Consider the following 22513-nt stretch of genomic DNA (forward strand, 5'->3'; position numbering starts at 1 on the left):
TATTATTTGTCTTGCCTTGCTGCAGAGAACGTAGCAGGGAGAGAGAATTGCTCTGCTTAGCACTCAGTGTTTTACAAAAACCTCATAGGGTGTAGTGGTCTCAGTATACTGCAGAGGGAAAAGTGGGTAAATCAAGGGACAAGATACACAGAAGCTTTTACTTCAGCTCCTGAATTAAATCTTAGTAGAATAGTCATTCAGATGCACCGAGTATAAGCATACTTATTTGAGTAAAAGCCAAAATATGTATGGAGTCAGAGTGGATTAATTTATTACCAAAGGAAGGTTTGAATAAACTATTATACCACTATATTAATGAATATAATTTAAAGTTCAGTTTAACCATTGTGCTTGCTTTTTTTTTTTTTAAGATTTTATTTATTTATTAGAGAGAAAACAAGCAGGCAGAGTGGCAGGTAGAGGCAGAGAGAGAAGCAGGCTCCCACTGAGCAAGGAGCCTTTTGCGGGACTTGATCTGAGGATCCTAGGATCACAACCTGAGCCGAGCAGCGGCCCAACCCACTGACCCACCCAGAAGTGCCTTAACCATTGTGCTTTAATCTGTCACAGTAATACATCTGCTTTCAGTAACCCATTTAATTTGATTTGTTGGCACAACTTACTGGTTGCTGCTTTTTCTTTTCTTTGCGGTACATGGGGGCCATTTTTGCTTGTCTTTAAAATGAAATATCAAATATTCATCATGGAATTTTTCTAGTTGCTAACTTAATGTGTTCAGTTTTGAAATAGAAGCATTTATTGAAAGGCTTGTCATTGAATCCATTTACCCACTTGGCTTAGAATTGGCCTAAATATTTTATCAGTCATTTCTTTCAGTTGAGTGAGGCTTCTCAATTACTAAACTTGCAGGTTTATTTTTAAAAGTTTCAAATACTATGTTTTATTTCCTAAATGGTTTCTTTTTTTTTTTCCCAACACTTGTTTCTTTATTCTTAACTGAACTCATGAATAAGATCTATAATAATGATTTCAGAAAGAAAAGTATATGTCAATAAGTTGAGTATATGAGGAGCAAAATAATATTGTGTTAAAATGGCATATTGTTTACAAGTAAATGTATCTGCTCTGGCCATACTGCTAGAAGTCAATTGGAAATATTTTTACTTGTCATAAATTGTTAGGCAGAATTCCATATTCTTATCTTAGCTGATAAACTTTGTTCTGATATTAGGCTGCTTTCTCTTTAAGAGGTCTTATGTAGTGCTCAGTGCAGTAATTCATACCACTCAAAGTGTGTATAATTTATAGAAAGGTCTATGGTCTAGAGTGATACTGCTGTCCAAAGTGTTCATTGTCTTCTGAGTAGTTTGGCATTCATAGAACAAAAAGGGTTTATTCATGTCCTTTATTTAGGTTTTCTAAAGACAAATTCTAAGCAGAAAAACAGTAATAGAATATTGCCTCTTTTATCATATTCAAAGTATGAAAAAATACATAGCCTCAAAGGAGGTATCTTTTAATAAGCAGCATCAATAATAACCTATTATTGCAAACTGCATGGTTGACTTTCTCAACTTTAATATGCCAGTTGAAAAAACTGAAATCTTAGCCAAACTGAAATCTTCAGCCAGACCTGTGTTTTAAATGTGCTTTTGGCTTTTCTTTAAAAGTTATCTTTTGGACAAACAATGATAGATCATTGATTAACTAGTGATCTTTTGAAAAATGTTGGTTTGTTGAATTCTGCATTTCCCTTCGTGTGCTTTTTTTCTTTTCTCCTGTCTCTTCTCATTCTGTAGATTCAGATCCAGGACATACAAGTGAAAATTGGGGGGAGAGACTTATATCTTCTTACAGGACATACTCAGGTAATTAGATTATCAGGGGCACCTGTTTAGACAGTGGTTTTTTTTTCACATTTACAAGTAATTATTGTACTATAAATAACTTCTTTTCAAACCAGTTTATAGATATCTTTGGTTAAATAAGTGAACTTATATGAGTGGCACTGAATTTTCCAGTTTTTGTTTGAGGTATCTAGTGCATCATATCCGACACATGCTGTGTGTGAACGTTATAAGCAGGAGTACTTTGTATCAGCACTCAGGAGTTGTATAGCACAACTTGTGGGCCACCATTCACCTAGAAAAGAATATAAAAGTTAGCCCATTGGCAGTGTAGCAATCCCTATGGGAAAATACCCAAGGTCCTTCTTGATCTCTTTTGCTCTCAACTCTTCATAAGGTATACGAAGTCTTCACAAGATATACCAAGTGTATTGGTCTTGATAAACAGTGCCATCTTAGGCTTTAATCATGCAGTGGTTTTTTGTTTTATTTTTTGTTTTTTTTTTTTAATTTTTTGAATTTTTGGTTGAACTATCTTTAGTCTATTGACTTCACTGCCCATGTTGAATTTAACAGTGGATTAAAACAGCAGCTTTCCTGGAGAAATGCCATTACCATTAACTGTGTTGGAATAGCTTTATTTGTGGCACCAGGTATTATGCTTCATAATTGCTCCAGATAGAAGAATATAGGAGAATATATATAAATACTATCTAGTATGTGAAACTAATTAATTATTTTGATTATCCTTTTTTTAAATGGGCTTACATTTTTATCTCTTAACTTTTTTATGATGTAAAATATTATTTAGTCCCTGGGTGTCCCAAGTGTCCAGCTTTCAGCTTATGACATTTAGATATAAAAAATTGAAAGAAACCTTCTGTTTGGGTATAGTTTTTTATTATTTTATAAATTTGTGGGGTTTGGGTAAAGGTGGTATAAAACTAAATATTTATTATTAAAATTATCCTGAAAGCTATTAATTGAGCTGATGAGTCTGTAGTATTTGATTATCAAAATTTTTAAAAAGCCTGCACTTACTGTGGAGTTAGGTATACTTTTCTAACACCAGAACTCCCCAAGGCCTGGGTGTACCTGAAAGAGCTATATGGGATGAAACCATTCATGATTTGAGTATCAGTGCTGGAAATCAAAAGATACACACACCTCTGACTTTTAGAGATATGTGTAGCTGCTTTAGAACTGGGGAGCAAGGAAGGCATTTTTTCTCAGAATTGAAATATATACATCCCTGTTGAGTTATAGCTCCATTGCCCCATTCCTTCCACAGTGACTGCTTTGTGGGGAAGTATCATATTCTTTCGTTTCTGAGACACTGGATTATGAGCCAGTTCCCCAAGAAAGAAATTGTGTCTCTTCTACTTAATGTACTCTACACTTGAGATGTGACAGTGTTGACCTTTCTGTTTATTTTGACAAGTCCTGAAAAGAAAGCATTAATTTTCACAATTATAAGACAGAGACATATCTGTATTTCTTAAGTTTCTCTGAACCCTGAAATGAAATAAAGAATTTTGGATTGTTGAAAATCCATTTCTCTGTTTTTCTTTAGTCTTAAGTAAAGCACTTGGATTTTTCTTTAAAAATCTCTTGAATGGCTCAGTGGAATCTTAAGTCTGTAGGAGACTGTGCTAAATGAGCACTTGTCAGTATTCCTGCATTTAAATTTTAAAATTCTGATCCATTATTTGGACAAATAAATACATATTTCATTTATATTTGAGAAACACCAAACTTTGTCAGATTTATAGATCATTTTTTATTTATGACAGATCAGAAAACAACTTCTTCACAGAATACATCCTAGATAGAGTTTCATTGAATCTTAAAACTTGAAAAACATACTTTGGGACATACTAATATAATAAAATTTTGAAGAATGGTACATAGTTATCTCTAGTGTAGCTACCAGCATCTGTTTTCTTACCTTCTTTTCCTGTCTCATGTAAAACATGAACTCAGACAAATGACTAAGAAAATATAATTAAAGAAAGAGTTCAGATTGGATGCTAGTATCTAATTTGAATTTTTTGCTTGACTATTTGGAACATGTACAATTATATTCGTTTCCAAAATGTAATCATTATGTCTTTGATCGTTTGGCAGCTAGAATGCTAAAATGAATTTATAAGTATCTCACTTTTTCCTGTCAGCTGGCTGCATATCACTTCAGAGCATATTCTTTTTAAAACATTGCATGAAAATGCCATAAGAAAAGTGGAAAGTCCATTACTTTGCAAATACAATATTCTCCCCCAAATTTTAGAAAATATTTTAAGGATAGCTTCTATGTACATTTTCTTCATTTTGTTTCCTCCAGTTACTAAACTTTACTTCTTTCTAAAAAATTCTACTTCTTATAAAATTTTTACGTTTAAATATTTTAATTTTAGCTAAGTACATTCCTTATATTTAAGGATTTGTTATTTAGATGGAAAATCATTAAAACAGTAATTATGATTCCTCATTAAATATGAGAGAACCAAAGCATACAGAACATTATTAGAAGAAAGTAAATGTTTCAGAAAAAAAATCAGCTTCTTTGAAATACCTGTTAGGGACTTTTAATGAACAAATTTAGTAAGTTAGGTGAAACACTGTGCTGAAACTGGATTTATACTAAGTCAGGCCATTAATGATAATGAAATGAGGAATTTGAAAAATAAAAGAATGTATTAGAACTATTAAAGGCTGACTTAAGTAAATCAGGTTTTTTGTTTTGTTATGTAAAATATCAATAAGTAGACATTTTGGAGCTATTGAAGTTTGACTATGATTTGTGGGCAACAGAATATTCTGATCTCTTAATTTTTCTAGACCATTAGAATACCAGCCATTGTATTCAAATTAACTGCAAGAATTACTATTTTAAGTTCTTATGCCCTAAATAATAATAATATTTAAATAATATCAAACTCTTACTGGTTTCTTGAAACTTGCTAGATTAATAAATGCTTATGATCTCCTGGAGTAGCCTATTTGCTAGCCACATCTGCCTTAAAAAAATGCAATATTGACTACTGAACCTACACCCTTCTACCATTTCTGCTGTGTTTTATACTTATTTAAAAAATTTACTTATTTATCTCTGTAGCCCATCTTTGCAGGGACCTTCAAACCTGGATCAGTAAATCTCAATTATTTATATAGGATTTCCTAAGAAATAGATACCTAGACAGTTAACCAGCAGACCCTCTGCATTAACTCTCACCTGAGTTGTCTTCCAGAGAAGTCCTACAAGAGATACTTGTATCTCTTTGACTTATAGAATCCAGTTTATCTGAAATTCCTGGGACTTGATGCTGACTGTATTGGCAAAAGATTTCCCAAATAACTCAGCCTAAAAGCTGGCTTTTTTTTTTTTGATGGGTCAAATCTTTTTGAAAAAAGTCCTTAGACATTTTGGATCTTTGCAGAATCTCTGTTAAACACCCGCACATACCTACATACACACAGAAATCTTTAATATGCTCAGTTTTTAGCTTTGATTAATATCATTCCATGTTCAGCTATCCTGTGTCTGGAATAAAGTGATCCTTTGCTTTTTTACAATAATTACTTTGTGTGATGAGTCTTGTCTTAAATACTTACTTTGTTAGAAGACTGTACAAATCATTAGTGGAATTAGGGAAGTAATTTGAAGGAACATTGCTGTAAGGGCTTAGCAGTAATTAAGAATAAAATTATAATGAATGAAAGAAGTTTCAAAAATGAAATACTAAGGAATGTTTGAAATATTGAAAAAGTTAAATTTTAAAAGAACATCATTAAAATACAGATTTGACAAGGAATGAATTTCCAAATGCTCTAAATTTTCAGAAAATAGTAGAATTAATATATTATTTTCAAGACATTCAGAAAGAAATTGTTCATATGATAAAAGTCTAGTGCTCTTTTGTCAGCATACTGCTAGTCTGTATATTGCACATGTTTCTCATATACATGTATAGCATCTTTTCTTTTTTTTAAGTTTGTTTATGTTTTGCTTTTCAGAGCTTACGTTTATTTCAAATTCTTACATGTTTATTAATAATTCCAGAGAAAGAAGGTCCAGAAAAGAAGAAAACAAAAAAGGAAGCTGGAAATAAGAAGTCCACACCAGTTAGCATTCTTTTTGGTTATCCACTCTCTGAGCGGAAGCAGATGGCACTTCTTATGCAGATGACAGCAAGAGACAACAGTCCAGGTGACACCATCTTTGAGTACATATGTATTCTTAGTTTTACTCAGACTTTCTATCCTTATCTTAACAGTTAACTACTTTAAACTTTTAATTTTAAAATCTTTTTCTTGGATTTAATAAAAATTTCTTATAACATGTTTGTAATTTTACATTTATTTGCATGATAATTGTCTGTCATGTCCAAATAAGGATCTATACAAGAGCAGGGATCATTGCATTTAGAGGACATTCAGTAAATAATTTTCAACTAAAATGGGTCATTTAGAAATAGTCTGTCAACTTGAGAAATCCATTGTAGCACTGTGTGCTTTCACCGTACTACACAGTTTCTGTAAAGCTGCTTCTAGGTTTATAGTTTACTTTTAAGTTTGGTAGTACCGTCCTGATAAACAGATAATCTTATCACATGAGTACTATTATGCAGTAGCGTAATCCATGTTTTTTTGTTCGAGATCTGAATTATTTTAAAAGGAAAATGTCAGGGTGCCAGGTGGCTCAGTTGTTAAGTGTCTGCCTTCATCTCAGGTTGTGGGTGCTGGGATCAAGCCCCGCAACGGGCTCCCTGGTGGACAGGACGCTTGCTTCTCCCTTTCCCACTCTCCTTGTGTTCCCTCTCTCACTGTCTCTCTCTGTGTCAAACAAATAAAATCTTAAAAAAAAAAAGTCTGCAGCATACTGTGTAAATTTATATTGTATTGGGTTGCAGACTTCCAGTTAAGGTGACATACTACATGAATGTGTGTGTGGGGGGGTATTCCAATACGTGTCCTCCAAAAATAATTAGATGGGTTACAGCAGAACCAAAACAATAAGGGAGCAAACCACTCAACCTGCTAATTAATTAAAAGGAGCTACAAAAAGGTAGATGAAATCCAGGTCGCTGGGCTGAAATGGTAATTACTATTGAGCATTGAGTGCATTCTGGAAACAATACAAAAAGATTTTAAGTTGTGCAGTTCTTATTGACTGATAAAGTAAATCCGTTTTGTCTAGAGAAAAAAAATTCTTTTGGCTCTGAATTCAGGAAGTCTTTATATAAGATTTTGGGTCATGTGACAAGACCCTGTTAAAATGCATTGAAAAGGACAGTTTCTCTAGTGAAGTTTTCTCATATTGGCTCTTTAAAAAAAAAAACAAAACTTAGTTTCTGTGTATTGTAGTTTCCATCAAATCGTGGTATATCTGATATCTTTTACTGATAAACAAGTTTTAGGGCTTCCTGCTTTTTTAAGTAAAAGTATGTTGTTTGGGGTTATTCTCCTACCTTTCCACCCCCAATTTCTGAAAGACTATAGCCAAATTAAAGATAGTATACATTGTTAAAACTTTAAATGTTTCTATAAAATGTTGACTTCGTGTCAGATTTAATGGAAGACTTATATTTTTAAAATTTTTCTGAGAGAGCAAGCATGTATGAGCCAGGGTTGGAGGTTAAGGAGCAGGGCAGACAGGGAGAGAGAGTCTTAAGCAGGCTCCATGCCCGGTGATGGGCTCAAGCTCCTTACCCTGAGATCATTACCTGAGCCAAAATCAGGAGTCAGACACTTAACCAGTTGAGCCACTTAGGTACCCTGAGAAGACTTTTATTTTTTATTTATATTTTTTTAATCCTTTTTTTTTTTTTTTTTAAATTTTATTTATTTATTTGTCAGAGAGAGCAGAAGTGTGGAGAGCTTCAGGGAGAACAGGCAGGGGAAGAAGCAGGCTCCCTGATGAGGCCAGGACCCCGATGATGTGGGACTTGATGTGAGACTCAATTGCAGGACCCCAGGATCATGATCTGAGCCAAAGGCAGACACTTAACCAACTGAGCCACGCAGGCATTGCAGACTTTTACTTTTAAAAACTGATTTTCTTGGGGCGCCTGGGTGGTTCAGTGGTTTGGGCTGCTGCCTTCGGCTCGGGTCATGATCTCAGGGTCCTGGGATCGAGCCCCGCATCGGGCTCCCTGCTCCGCAGGAAGCCTGCTTCCCTCTCTCTCTCTCTCTCTCTGCCTGCCTCTCTGCCTCCTTGTGATCTCTGTCTGTCAAATAAATAAATAAAATCTTTAAAAAAAAAAACAAACTGATTTTCTTAATACCAGGAACCTTTATTCTTAGGATAAATTAAAAGGCAAAAAGTTAATCTTACCTCATCTCCAGTATTTCTTCTAGAAATTTTCTAGGCATGAACATGCAAATGCATACCTTTTGTTGTAGTTTGTATTTTTTTGTTTTGTGATTTTGTTGTTGTTGTTGTTGTTTTAAGTAAACTCAACCCCCAACATGGGGCTTGAACTCACAACTTGAGCCACTGATTGAGCCAGTCAGGCGCCCTGTGCTGTTTGTGTTTTAAAATATAAGTAAGATCACACTATAATGCAGTTGATTCTTTTTATTTAAGGATTTTTAGCCAACCGTATTATATGTAGAACTAGAGTGGAAAGCTTTTGAAATACAGAGCTGTTTGCCAAAATATAAACATTCTTGCAGTTTTTAGGGTTTATTATTTTATCCATTACATAATTAATTTTCCATGTTTATGTTATGTTTAACCTGATTGCCATTATGGATGATACCATTATTTTATGTATGGGAATATTACTTTGACATGGCTAATAAGATTTTATATGAATTAATCCCTTGCAAGTTGTATGAAATAACAAGTACATTTCATTTTTAAGAAGTTGAACAGCTAATTTTCTTAATAAATAATTTGACTGTAAAGATCATAGTAAAATTCATGGGGCACCTGGGTGGCTCAGTTGGTTAAGCATCTGACTTTAGCTGAGGTCATGATCTTGAGGTCCTAGGATCAAGCCCGGTGTCAGGCTCCACACTCAGCAGGGAGCCTGCTTCTCCCTCTGCCCCTCCCACTGTTCATGTTCTCTCAAATAAATAAATAACATCTTTTAAAAAAAATTATAAGAAAATTCATTTATTGTTCATTTCATATGTGCCAAGAAGTCATCTAAACAGTTGACAAACAGTAATGAATAAGATAGACAGCTATCCTTGCTCTTATGGAGTAGTGCGGAGAGGAAACTGTTACTGATGCAGTATACTTTAAAATCCAAAATGTAAATTTTAAACTTTTTTCTTATTGAGGAAAGAATGATAGTACTTTAGTGCTCTAATAATGTCTGTTTGCAAGAAAATCATATATGCTGGAAATTTATTTTCCATAGAGTTTTTTTCTCTTAGAATAGTTGTTTCTTTTAAATTGTTGTAAATTTTCAGAATTAATTATTAACATGATACATATGTCTGGAATCCTTAACTGATTAAAAAACCTATTTTGTGTTTTGTTTTATTTTTTTCCCAGTAGTTCTGAAATTGGGACAAGAGGGAAAACTTTGGGCATCATCTTGTTTAATATTTTGTTTTTGGTATGAACACTGGAACAGAAAATCAAAGGAAGAGAATCAAACCAAAGAAATATTTTTTTCTCTTTTATCAGCCCCCTTTTTAAAGGCCTTCCCAGACTGTCCTTATTTCTTACACATCTTAAGCTTCATTTTTATGCTAAAATCATCCATGACCTCAGTTGGCATTTAATATCAGAATGGAATTCTAATACTTCGAGTTAGAAGTGTGAACTCTATCCTTCAGTGTCATTTCATCTAGGTGTTGGAATAATAGAATAACATGCCATGAAAAATACATTGTTGTTGTTTTTTTCCTAGTTTATCAAGTTATTCATTGAACAAACATTTTTAGGGCACATACTTGATACTTTATCACTTCAAGCCAATTTTATGAATTGACAGAATAAAACGTTTTTTCTAAATTTACTCATGCAATATTTGATGACCCTAAAGGAAGACCTACTCCATGTATTTGGATAAATTATTAATATATCATCTAAACCACATTTTGGAGTGTGAGAGTGAGAAGATACTCCCCCATTCCAGGAAATTGCACATTACAAAACTTTCAATGAACATGCAAAATATTTAGCCTTAGAACTTTCATTAGTTTCCTTTTTTCTTACAGATTCCACACCAAATCATCCATCACAAACAACACCAGCCCAGAAGAAAACTCCCAGTTCCTCATCTCGACAAAAAGATAAAGTTAATAAAAGAAATGAACGTGGTGAAACTCCTTTACACATGGCAGCTATTCGAGGAGATGTGAAACAAGTCAAAGAATTAATAAGTTTAGGGGCAAATGTGAACGTGAAAGATTTTGCAGGTAAGATTAGTAATTAAGGACTAATGCTCAGGAACTAAAATTTATCAGTTAGACAGAGTCTTGTTATCTGTATTCCGATATTCTTGCTGAAACAAGTTTTCTAAAAGTGTACTTCATTGCAAAATTCTTTTGGACTATGTACTTAAAACCCTGATCCTCTGCTGCAATTCCAAGTCAAGAACTATTCAGATTTTTAAATATTAAACTTCTATTTTAGTTGACATACTGCCATAAAATTCTTTATCCAGTTTAGGTTCTATTCTAGATGAATTAGAGCTATATGATGTTTTCAAAGTGTTAATTCATTCGTAAGTCTTAAAAGAACATTTATTCACTTGAGCATGAGGACTTGAAGAGAACATAGTGGTGTTTCATTTTAATTACTCAAATACCATACCAGTACATTCTTACTGTGAAGAATTCAAACAGTAAAAGCATTCAGGGAGCAATATAGAGATTCCCTTGAGTTTCACATACTACAGTACAGTTTTCTTTTTTTGCCACAGAACTATTGTTAACAATTCGGAGGTTATCCTTTCTGTGCATTTTTATTATGTATACATAAAATGAACATTTATTTGTATATAGACTTTTTTAAAAAAATCAAATCATTCCATCTATATTATCAGTCTGTAGTTCTACAACCTGCCTTTTTTACTTAATCTCTTGCTGGTATTTCTCTCAGTACATATAGGTAGTTCTGTTTTGTTCATTTCAACAGCTGCATACTATTCTACAATATAGATTCCATGGACAATACTTGAGTGAACCCTCCTGTAGAAATAAGTGTATAGGGGCACCTTGTGGCTTAGATGGTTAAGTACTTGCCTTTGGCTAAGGTCATGATCTCCAGGTCCAGGGATCAAGCCCCATGTCATTGGGCTCCTGGCTCAGTGGGGAGGCTGCTTGCTTCTCCCTTTGCTTCTCCCCCGTCCCCCATTCATGTTTTCTGTCTCTCTTTCAAATGAATAAATAAAATATTTTTAAAAAGAAAGAAAGAGGGGCGCCTGGGTGGCTCAGTGGTTTGGGCTGCTGCCTTCGGCTCGGGTCATGATCTCAGGGTCCTGGGATCGAGCCCTGCATCGGGCTCTCTGCTCCGCAGGAAGCCTGCTTCCCTCTCTCTCTCTCTCTCTCTCTCTGCCTGCCTCTCTGCCTACTTGTGATCTCTGTCTGTCAAATAAATAAATAAAATCTTTTAAAAAAAAAAAAAAAGAAAGAAAGAAAGAAAGAGGGTGGGAGGTCGGGGTACCAGGTGGTAGGTATTATAGAGGGCACGGATTGCATGGAGCACAGGTGTGGTGAAAAAATAATGAATACTGTTATGCTGAAAATAAATTAATTAATTTAAAAAAAAAGAAAGAAAGAAGTGTATAGTTATAGGAGGATTTCAGAATGGAAACTGTTAAGGGGATGCATATTTAAAATTTTTGTAAATACAGTAAGGTGGTATCCCCCCAAAATCTTTTTTTTTATCAATTTACACTATCATCAAGAGTATACAAAAGAACTCTTTTCATCACATCTTCACTAAAACTGGATATTATCAATTTATTAACAATCTGACAAATGAAAAAAGACTATTTGTATTTTCTTAATCTATAGGACTGTGTGTGTTGTGACTTGACAGGTGGAGTCTTCTGCCCATTTGTCTTATGACAGTATTATTAATATGTAAGAGCCCTTTGTTTAGTGTAGGTTTTAATTCTCTATCAAATATGTAAAGGTTTTCACTGTCCGTGGCTATGTTTGAATTTTCACTTCAATGTTGTTTATTGTACTGAAGTTTTAATTTTTTATGTAATATCAATTAAGTCCATCTCTGTTCCTTTATTATAAAATTATACCCCCTATTTCCTCATTTCCGAACTTTGTTTTTGTTTTGCTTTTACATAGAGCCCTATTAGAATACACCTGAAATTTATTTCTGTATTTGATGTGAGTGGACAGAAGTGCAATGAACAAGGTCTACTTTAAAGAATGAAACTTAAAATGCATAGCATCCATTCAAGAAGAAAACTTGGTATTATATATCAGAAACCAAAAAGTACTTTGATCTAACAATTCCACTTCTGGAGACTTACCTTAAATATTTAGTCATGGCTATGCATGAATATTTAGTTGTAAGGATATTTGTTGCAGCGTTGTTTTTAATATTTTAAAAATTAGAAATAATCTGGAGTACCTAGGTGGCTCAGTTAGTTAAGCATCTGCCTATGGGTCAGGTCATAATCCCATGCACGGTCCTGGAATCAGTCCCCATATCAGGCTGCCGGCTTTGTGGGGAACCTGCTTCTCCCACCCTACTAACGCCCTGCCATTCCCCCCTGCTTGTGCATGCTCCGTCTCTCAAATACATAAATAAAAGCTTTTAAAAAAAAAATTAAAAATAATCTAAATGCCCAGTAATAGGATCTTGCTTAAATAAATTATGGCATATCAATCAGTGTTATACTGTGTTGTAGAAAAGTATAATGACATGAGAGATTATTTTCACTGCAGTGAAAGTGTTAAACAGCTTTCCCATTTTTATTTTGAAAGTACAAATCTATGGGCACCTGGGTGGCTTCATTAGTTGACTGTCCAGCTTCTGATCTCTGCTTAGGTCTTGATCCTCAGGATCATGACTTCAAGCCCCGTGTTGAGCTCCACACCAGGCATGGAGCCTACCTTTCAAAAATTAATTTATTATTTTTATATATTTATATATAAATGTATTTATTTTATATATATTTATTTTATTTATTTTTATTTATTATATATCTATTTTTATTTATTATATATAAATATATATTTATATGTAAATATATATGAGGGAGAGAATTTTATTTTATATATAATTTTTTCATTTTATTTTATGTATTTTGTTTATTCTATATTATATATACATATATTTACATATAAATATATATGAGGGAGAGAAGTCAGTTTTATTTTATATATATTTATTTTATATATATATATAGATATATATATGAGGGGGAGAAGGTAGGAGTTAGACTAGAGTCTTGAAATTATTGTAGCTGGGTGGTGGAATTATGGGTGATGCTTCTTTACTGCTTTGTATTTTTTGTTTTCTAGTTTTTCTTTCATGAACATGTAACTTCTTTTAAATCATCACAGTTACTGCAATGGTAAATTTATTTTAGTTAAAGTAGGTATTAAGTCTGGAAAAGATGAGAACCCTTAAACATAGGGGCTTTTATTTGTTGAAATCCCCTAACAAGCTTATTAATATTTTTATTTTCTTCTTTTTCCATAGTTCAGATGATTGTTATAAATTATAGCAAGTTTGTGGTGGGATAAAATTAAATGTTTACTATTTTGGTAAAATAATTTAGCCCCAGTGGAAATATTAACATAAATGAACTTTCTGTAGAATAGGCGGTGTTCCAATAGCTTGTTCATCATTCGTTTTTCCTTCTTTATTGTGTACATTGGAATCAATATATCTCACATAGCTATGTGTATAAAACACATATTTTGAATTAGTACAAATTAACCATATGTTAAATTAATATTCTCACTTTAGGCTGGACACCATTGCATGAAGCTTGCAACGTTGGATATTATGATGTTGCTAAGATACTTATAGCAGCTGGAGCAGATGTTAACACACAAGGATTAGATGATGACACTCCACTCCATGATTCTGCTAGCAGTGGGCACAGAGATGTAAGTATGATAGAAAAATCAATACACATTTGCAAAATAGTAATTCAACCCAGAGTCACGTAGTTCAGTTTTTAGTCATACTGTTTCATTTCCTATTTCCCTGAATGCCTGGTCAGCTCATCTATGTTTTATTTTCCCTTTTTTCTGCCTTCTAATTGCTAATTCCTATCATAGTCAGATATAGCATTATCTTTTCATAAAATCTGTATAACTTGACAGTTAATTAAACAGGTTGGCAAAATTTTTATTGCAGGGCTATAAGTAGAAAATTTTCTACTGTCAGATAACTAGATATAAAAAGCAGAATTTACTTAAAATAAAAACTTCACTGAGTCCCCCTGCCTGTATATATTTTTTAGGCTTATTAATATTATGGTCTTTTGCTATACAACCTTCATTCCTGAATTTTAGCAGACATTATTTATTTAATATATTCAGATGACTTATGTGTATAGTGATAAAACATAGACATGATTATATATTTAAGCATATATATGTATATGTATATTATATATGTAAGCATATATCTGATTATATATGCTTACAAATTAATGGCATCTTTGAACACCATGTTTAATTTGTTTTGATGTAGTTTTATTAATCATGGTAGGTTTTAAATCCATTTGCATTTTCAGTCTTTGACATCTTGTTATCAAAGCTAAACCCATCTTTGTTGTAATGAAACTCATCTTTTAAGTGTGTTTAATACTTAATTGCATTGCAGTAATCTGCTTGCAATGAGAACAAATCAACCTGGAGCACTATTAGCAGTGATTCTAAACCAGGATTTCGTGTTTCAGATAAGTAGGTTTTCTCTTTACGTAATTTTTACTTTTGTCAAAGAATATTTGGACATAGTTTAGAAAGTTGAAGAGTACTGTTCAGCTTATAAAGATAACCATAGGTCCCTCCCGTTCTTTCCCATTTCCCAGTATCTTTCACCAAAAGCCACTGTTGTAGGTGTTTCTTCTAGTGGTTAACTCTATTTCTAACAAGATGAAGCTGTCTTGTTTTTTAATTTTTAGTTATTATTTATTGATCTCCTGTAAAGGATTTTATTGTTGACCAGAGATTCAATAGACTCTATACTGTCTAGTCTACACTGTACTATCTATAATTGTGGGGTTTTTTTTGGATTTTTTATTACCTGGGTTAACACATTGCCTTGTTCTTTTTTTTTTCTTTTTTTTTTTTTCTTTTGTTACTTAGTTTTCCATGCATCTATTTTTGTTCTTCTTTACTCTCTCTGACATAACTCTAAAATGCTTCTAAATAAGGTAAAGCACATTGATCAACTTAACTGTTGTTTATTTTTTTCCTGGATCATGTGGTCATTTATTTTTTATTTTTGAGGAACGCCCACACCATATCTCATAGTGTCTGCACCAATTTACATTCCCACCAACAGTGCAGCAGGTTTTCCTTTCTCCACATCCTCACCAGCATGTTATTTCTTGTCTTTTTGATACTAGTCATTCTGACAGGTGTGAGAGGACACCTCATTATAGTTTTGGTAACTTAACTGTTTTTAAGAACTACCTGTAGGATTTCTCTTATCACTGTATATAAGATATCTTACATCCTGATCTAATTGGAACTAGTTGCTTTCTAGATCTGTAGCATAGATGCTGTCCTGAAATACTGCTTTACCGTTAATCCCATCTGGGATTCTCAGTCTCTCCATGAAATTTCCAGTTCTAGGTGTCCATCTTAACTCTCTGAAGATACTAATTAAATGGTTTGCTCTGCTTCCTGCATAGTCACAGATTTCCCCCAAACCCTTCACATTGTTGCTCTGATTTGGTGTATTTCTCACATTAAAGATCTGGGGGCACCTGGGTGGCTCAATGGGTTAAAGCCTCTGCCTTCGGCTCAGGTCATGATCCCAGAGTCCTGGGATTGAGTCCCGCATCGAGCTCCCTGCTTGGCAGGAAGCCTGCTTCCTCCTCTCTCTCTGCCTACTTGTGTCTGTCAAATAAATAAATAAAATCTTTAAAAAAAAAAAAAAAAGATCTTCTGTTAACTTCTCTTCACTCATATTTGAAGGAAGCTCTAAAATGCCTGCTTGACAAGACATGTAATATACAGAGCTTATTGGCTGGTGGGCTTCTCTGTAGTCTGTCTGGTGAACAAGATGGCTGTTTTGTCAGAAGTCTCCTAAATGTCTGTATTTGTAGGTCCTTCTCTTGAGACAGGTAGTTCCTCCAGAAAGCGTATTCTACCTTCCTGTCTGGATGACATAAGAATGTTCTCTAACATTTCAGAAGCCAAACATAGGAGGGGTTTTTGTTCAGCTGTAGTGAGGGGAGACTGTAAACTTACTCTGTCTTAGAGAAACTTTTATTCAGTCTTCCTGACTTACAGTAAAATACCATTAAATTGTTCTCCACCGTGCTATCTAAACCCAGAAACTTACTCTTATTTTGAGAAAAACCTCTTCTTCAGGGTTGGAGAAGGTGCTTTTTCCTGGTTGTGAGAAGAGAAGAGAAGCAGTCATTACAATTAGTACTTCCCTGGGACCTCTTAAAGGCCTGAAAGCTTGAACAGTTACGTGACTGCCATATGCCAGGACTGTCAGTACTCCATCTCATGGCAGCCAGCGTTCAATCCAGTTCAGAAATCCTGTTTTAGAGTTTTTAGAGTCTGCACCTAGGACCACTCTCACATATACTATAGGTTGGGTGCCCTGGGAACCGGAAACAGAAATTTGCAGGTGATTACAGAGGATGGGAGAAAAGAGGGATGTGATCTCAGGAACAACACCTGGAAGGATGTGACAGGAACAGCATAGAACAAAGGGAGAAGCTGAGCTGCAATGAGCTGCCTAAGCTTTAGCCAGTTTCACAGGGAGTCCTTGATACTAGGATGCACTTCTGAGATGCTCTGATTTGAGGTAAGGGTTAGGTCTGTGTGCCCACACATGGGGGGATGCAAGCTGCTGATGGCAAGGAGACACATCCCTTTAGTGCTGCCACTCCCTTGGGCCATGGCAGTTCCTGGTGAAGAACTTAGCAGTTGTTAGTGAACAATACTCCGAGCATCTGCAGGTAGGAGTATTTCAGTCTAGAAGAGGGTATCTGAGCAGTGCACAACATCCACTATAAACTTCAGATGGAAGCTTCTGCCTGGTACTGTTAACATTGCCTGGCCCTGTTGATCCATATGCAGCTGTCCCTCCACTCTAACCCAACAGTACAGGCACAACCCAGAGAAACACACACCATTTCCTACCAGTAGTGAGCATGCAGATCTGTTTCCCGGACTGCCCTCCTTCCTTGCTTATCAGAGCAAATCCAATCAACCATTCCTTCTCAGGTTTCTCTAGGCAAGAGTCAAACACTGGTCTATGTAAACCCAAACTCCTGACATTCAGGTAAAACTTTATTTTCATGGTGACCTAATCCCAAGTGAACTGCATCCAGTATAAGGTCAAGAAATTCCCTTTAAAAAAATGTCCTCATACAATGTTTTCCTACTGACTAGAGCAGGGATAGTGATAAAAGAAGAGGAGAGGATTTGGTATCTTTTTAGCAAGTCTGGCATTATATGCAGCGTTTCTTTTTTTAGCTGGATGAATACTTAGTCTTCACCACCATCATATTTAATATCTTACTGTATTCTGAATTCCATGGAGTCAGCAAATTACTCTGCTTGAAGCTGTGCCATAAATAACATTTTCTTTAAGGAATATTTGAACAGTCTACATGTAAGTGGCACCGTTTCATTACAAATGAAGATATAATCGCTTGTTGATCTGAAAAACATTTGGAACTGCTGAAATTTTTCATATTAAGGAAGACTTGGTAATGGAGTGTTCACATAAATTATTTAGCTGAGGTTCCTGTAACTTTGCATTTTCAGGTGGTTGCATTTGTTTGTCTTACTTGACTCAATAGGCTTCAGTGAATATTTCCCGAAGTCAAATAATAGGAAAAACCAACTGAGTAACAAAAATGAAAATTAAATTTTATAGTAAGAAAAATCCTCAGTATTCATGTGATAAAATGACTGGGCTAAATATGAGTAACTTGCCCTCTGTGATTATTTTGTGTTATTTGTGATCTCTACATTACATTAACTTCTCATGGCGGTATTTGTGTTTTTACTGTGGTACAAGAAGTGTTGTAAGTGTTTTATATGTACCGATTCTTTTAATCATCACAATAAGCAAATAAGCTTCTGGTGTGTCTTGTTAATAAGACTGTGAGGCCTGGGGCGCCTGGGTGGCTCAGTGGGTTAAGCGGCTGCCTTTGGCTCGGGTCATGATCTCTGGGTCCTAGGATGGAGTCCCGAGTCAAGCTCTCTGCTCAGCAGGGAGCCTGCTTCTCTCTCTCTCTCTCTCTCTCTCTCTCTCTCTCTCTCCCTGCCTCTCCATCTACTTGTGATCTCTCTCTGTCAAATAAATAAATAAAATCTTAAAAAAAAAAAAAAAAAAAAAAGACTGTGTGGCCTATTACATTTCAATACCCTCAGCCTCTCTGTGAGCGTGGAGGAGCATTGACATAAGTCCCTCTCTTCCAAGACACTTCCAGGTTTATCAAATTAATATGACTCCAAATTAAGGGAACAAAAGGACAAATCTCAGTGTCTTTTTTTTTTTTTTTTTTAAGATTATTTATTTATGTGTGAGAGAAAGCACGAGTGGGAAGGAAGAGAGAATCTCAGGAAGACTCGGCACTGAGCGCATAGTCCAGTGCAGGGCTGGATCTCAGGACCATGGGATCACTACCTGAGCCAAAAGCAAGAGTCAGAAGCTTAACCAACTGTGCCACTCATGTGCCCCTTAATCTCAGTGTCTTTTTAAGACAAAGAATGAGATGATGATTCAGTAATCTGGGAGAGTTATTATTTAATACAGTCTCCACTTTCTAGTGAGAAAGATAGAACATGCTGCTTTGTAATATCCTAGTTTGGATTTTGATATCATCTCATACTTTCTGCTGGAAAATCATTTTTTTCCTCTTTCTTTAGCAGCAAACATCCCTGTCTTACTTTCTTTTTTAACAGGCAGTAAAAATTTCAGTGTCAAGCGGCTTGTCTGAATAGCCAAATTTTACTCTGGTTGAGAAAAAAATGGAATTCTTTGAAGTGAAAGTAGAAATGAATTCATTTGTGGCCTGGCCAGTTTACCAACTATGTGATTTTGAACAAGTTACCTTCCTCCTCTGAATCTCCATTTCCTCGTTTTAAAATTATGTAATAAATAATAACTATCTAAAGTGGGTATTTTGAAGGAAAAAAGACACTGCTTGTAAACAACTCCTTGAAATCTAAAATGGTATAGAAACATCAGAGGTAAAAGATTGTTGTATTATACTACTGTTTTTCAAATATACCCAAATATTTTAGATACTAAAATTTGGAAACAGAAAATGCTGTTTTTCTTTTTTACTTTTTTCTCTAAGATACTTTTCATGATTCTCAAAGTTCTAATTTTGAAGAAAAATGCAGCCTATAAATGTTATTTTTCCTAAACTGGTTTTTGCTTAACCGTTGGACGAGTCTCTTCTCCCTTGGCAATTTGTATATGCCTACATGATAGCACTTACTACAACTTTTTTTTTTTTTTTTTTTTTAACTGATAGACTTGTATGTGTCCTGCACTGCACTGTAAGTACCATGCATACAGGCTTTTTGTATTGATTTGTATTAGTGACCTCTGGAACTTTTTATCACGTAAGACTTAATAAACACATAATAATAAGTCTCTTTGGGTGCACGTGTAGGTGGATGGATGGATGAATACCTAAGGATCAAAGATAAACAGGATACCAAGGACTTAATTTTTAAGGCCTGACAATATATAGGGTACATTTCCTTTCTCACTGCATTTATCAGAAAATGACTTATTTTCTATGTGGTTTTTTTTTTGTATTTTGTTTTTTGTTTTTTTAAGAGAGAGCGAGAACACTCGTGTGTGAGCAGGGGGAGGGGCAAAGAGGGAGAGGATCTCAGGTTATGACCTGATCTCAGGTTATGACCTGAGCCAAAACCAAGAGTAGGACATTTAACCATCAGAGCCACCCAGGCACGCCAGCTGTGATATTTTAAATATTGTACTTTTTGCTCTTTTTATTGAGCAAAAAGAGCTCAATTATTGATATTGATAGTTTATCAAAGATGAATTTTTTCTCTTTAATCAGCATTTCCTAATTTCTAAATATAATGTTAAAGAGTTATGCCTTGTTGGACATGTTCCTATGAATACAAGTTTCTAAATGTGCACAGAACTGCAAATATTTTCAGAGGCTGACCTTTGAGCTCCTATACTTACAGAAACTCAAACACTATTTCCAGTCTTTTTTCAGAGGGAGACTGGCATACTGTTTTCAAGAGACCTTTGCTTTTCCTCCTACCAACATGCCTAGGATAGTAGGAGTCACAATTCAGAGCTATTGAGAGCTGTTTTCTCCTTGTTCTTTTAGTTATGCCTAAGGAGGAGGAGGGAAATGAGAGCCAACAAACTGTAATGTATATGTATCTGTACCATTATGAATTTCTAATAATTGGATTTCTTTCACTCAGTAATACTTTTGACAGCTTCATCCATCCATAAAACATTTCTAAGGTGGGAGAGGCAGAAAGGTAGCTGTTTTGTGTCCTTTTCTAAATTATTTAGAGTAAGAGGACTAACATAGCTTACTAATCTTTAGTGTACCATTCACAAGTGTATATAGTACTTAATGATACATATTTTCGTAATCCTTTCTTCCTAGTTCTGTTTTAGATACGTGTCTCTAAGTTCATCGTTTTTACCTATTTCAAATTTGTTGTCTCTTGTGTGTTAAGCAACTTTGAGTTACTTTATGAATCATTTTTAGAAAAATAATTAGTTGCATATAGGGATAATCTGTAAAGGATTGTCTAGGTTGGAGTTTTTGTAACATGTTTGAAATAACCAGCTGTCCCTGACTCATCACAGACATGTAATAAATATTTGCTGATTATTTCCTCACGGGTATTGAAAGTTTTCAGTAATATCAAATCCTGCATTCTATTTTCATATCCTAGGGCTTTAACCTAAGGAAATAAGCCTAAAAATGTAATATTTTCCACTTATAAAGATGTATGCTACAGCCTTATTTATAATAATGAAAAGTTGGGGCACCTTGGGTAGCTCAGTTGGTTAAGCAATTGCTTTCGGCTCAGGTCATGATCCTGGAGTCCCGGGATCGAGTCCCACATTGGCTCCCTGCTCAGCAGGGAGTCGTCTTCTCCCACTGACCTCTCTCCTCTCATGCTCTCTCTCTCTCCTATTTTCTCTTCCTCTCTCTCAAATAAATAAATAAAATCTTTTTAAAAAAACTTAAAGTTTTTATTTCAGTTACCTTCTCAGACTCCTCTAAAATGAGAGTAAGAGGAGATGCTAAGTGACAGATGCAAAGGACAAAACAGAAGAAACAAGAAAACCAGTATTTTGGGTGATGGAAACTAGAAGAATGAGTGGTTACTGATCTAGAACAGGGTTTGGCAAAATTTTTCTGTAAAGGGCCAGGTAGTAAATATTTTAGATTTTGCCGGCCACCTGTAGCCTCCAGCATTCCTTCCTTTCTCCTTCCTCTTTTCTTCCCTTCTCTTCCTCTGAACTAATTCTTCTTTATGAATCCTTTTAAAGTAGTAGAGAGAGAGGGAGAGAAAGAGAATCTTAGCAAGCTCCATGCTCTGCGTGGATCCCAACTCAGGACTTGATCTCACAACCTGAGATCATGACCTGAGCCAGAAACAAGAGTCGGAAGCTTAACTGACTGAGCCACCAGGTGCCCCTAAGGTATTTTATTTTAATTTATTTTTTAAATTTTTTTTAATAAACAACCCCTAAAGTATTTTAAAAGAATGTAAAAAACTGTTCTTCATCGGCAGGCCGGACTTGGTCTATGGACCAAATTTTGCCAACTCCTGGTTTAGAAAATCAGAGAAAATTGAAACCAAAGCCATTCCAGCACAGAATCCTAGAAAGACTAAAGCTCAGGAATTGGTGGTACCTGGAAGTGTACCACTTTCTATTGATACTTCCAGAAATGCCTGTTAAGATAGAACTGAAAACAAGAGAAATGAATATGTCTTTTTGACCCTTAAATCCCCTTCCTAACCTTACATAGCCAGATGACTGCACCTCTCTGACCCTGGCAGGTGAATGGAGGTTGATTTCCTGGCAGGTATGAACCACATATTCTGAACTGACCTACCACAAGAATAGATGAGAGTAAGGATTAAGCGTAAGTTAATTAAGTGAGACATACTGAATGTTAAGACCCCAGGCTCCTTTTAGCAACCAGAATGCTGACAGTAAGGCTTACAGTTTGAGGCATGAGTTGGAAGGTTTCTGCGTAGGAAATTAAACTAGGCAAGAGAGGAGTCTGATGAAATGGTCCTGTCATATCACACTGGCATGAAGTTCGTCTGTCAGCAAGTCCTGGCCATGCCAACAAAACTTTGAGTAAGTCTTTTAGTACCTTGCTCTTACGTGTGGACAGCCAGTGATCCTCCTGCATTTGAAAAAATTCTCTAACATAGATGTCCTGATTGGAGGACAGGAAAATGCCATGAGGAACTTCCTCAAAATTCATCAATTTCCCCAAAGAGATAAGAAGCTGTTGTAGCTCTGAAATAAGACCTGAATGCATTAAACAAGGAACAATCAATGAAGGAAAAAA

The 22513-nt window shown here is 35.0% G+C and overlaps 1 protein-coding gene across 4 annotated transcripts in view; it reads left to right on the forward strand.

Moving 5' to 3' along the window:
* Nucleotides 1–22513, forward strand: part of ANKRD12 (ankyrin repeat domain 12) — a 130742-nt gene that overhangs the window by 49434 nt on the left and 58795 nt on the right. For all 4 annotated transcript variants that reach the window (XM_032309640.1, XM_032309639.1, XM_032309641.1 and 1 more), the window contains exons 4-7: nt 1761–1829; nt 5869–6015; nt 9987–10187; nt 13717–13859. In XM_032309640.1, coding sequence (XP_032165531.1) covers nt 1761–1829; nt 5869–6015; nt 9987–10187; nt 13717–13859 — 560 coding nt within the window. The remainder of the gene's footprint in view (nt 1–1760; nt 1830–5868; nt 6016–9986; nt 10188–13716; nt 13860–22513) is intronic.

Source organism: Mustela erminea, chromosome 13 (genome assembly GCF_009829155.1).
Source record: "Mustela erminea isolate mMusErm1 chromosome 13, mMusErm1.Pri, whole genome shotgun sequence".
NCBI classification, from domain to species: domain Eukaryota; kingdom Metazoa; phylum Chordata; class Mammalia; order Carnivora; family Mustelidae; genus Mustela; species Mustela erminea.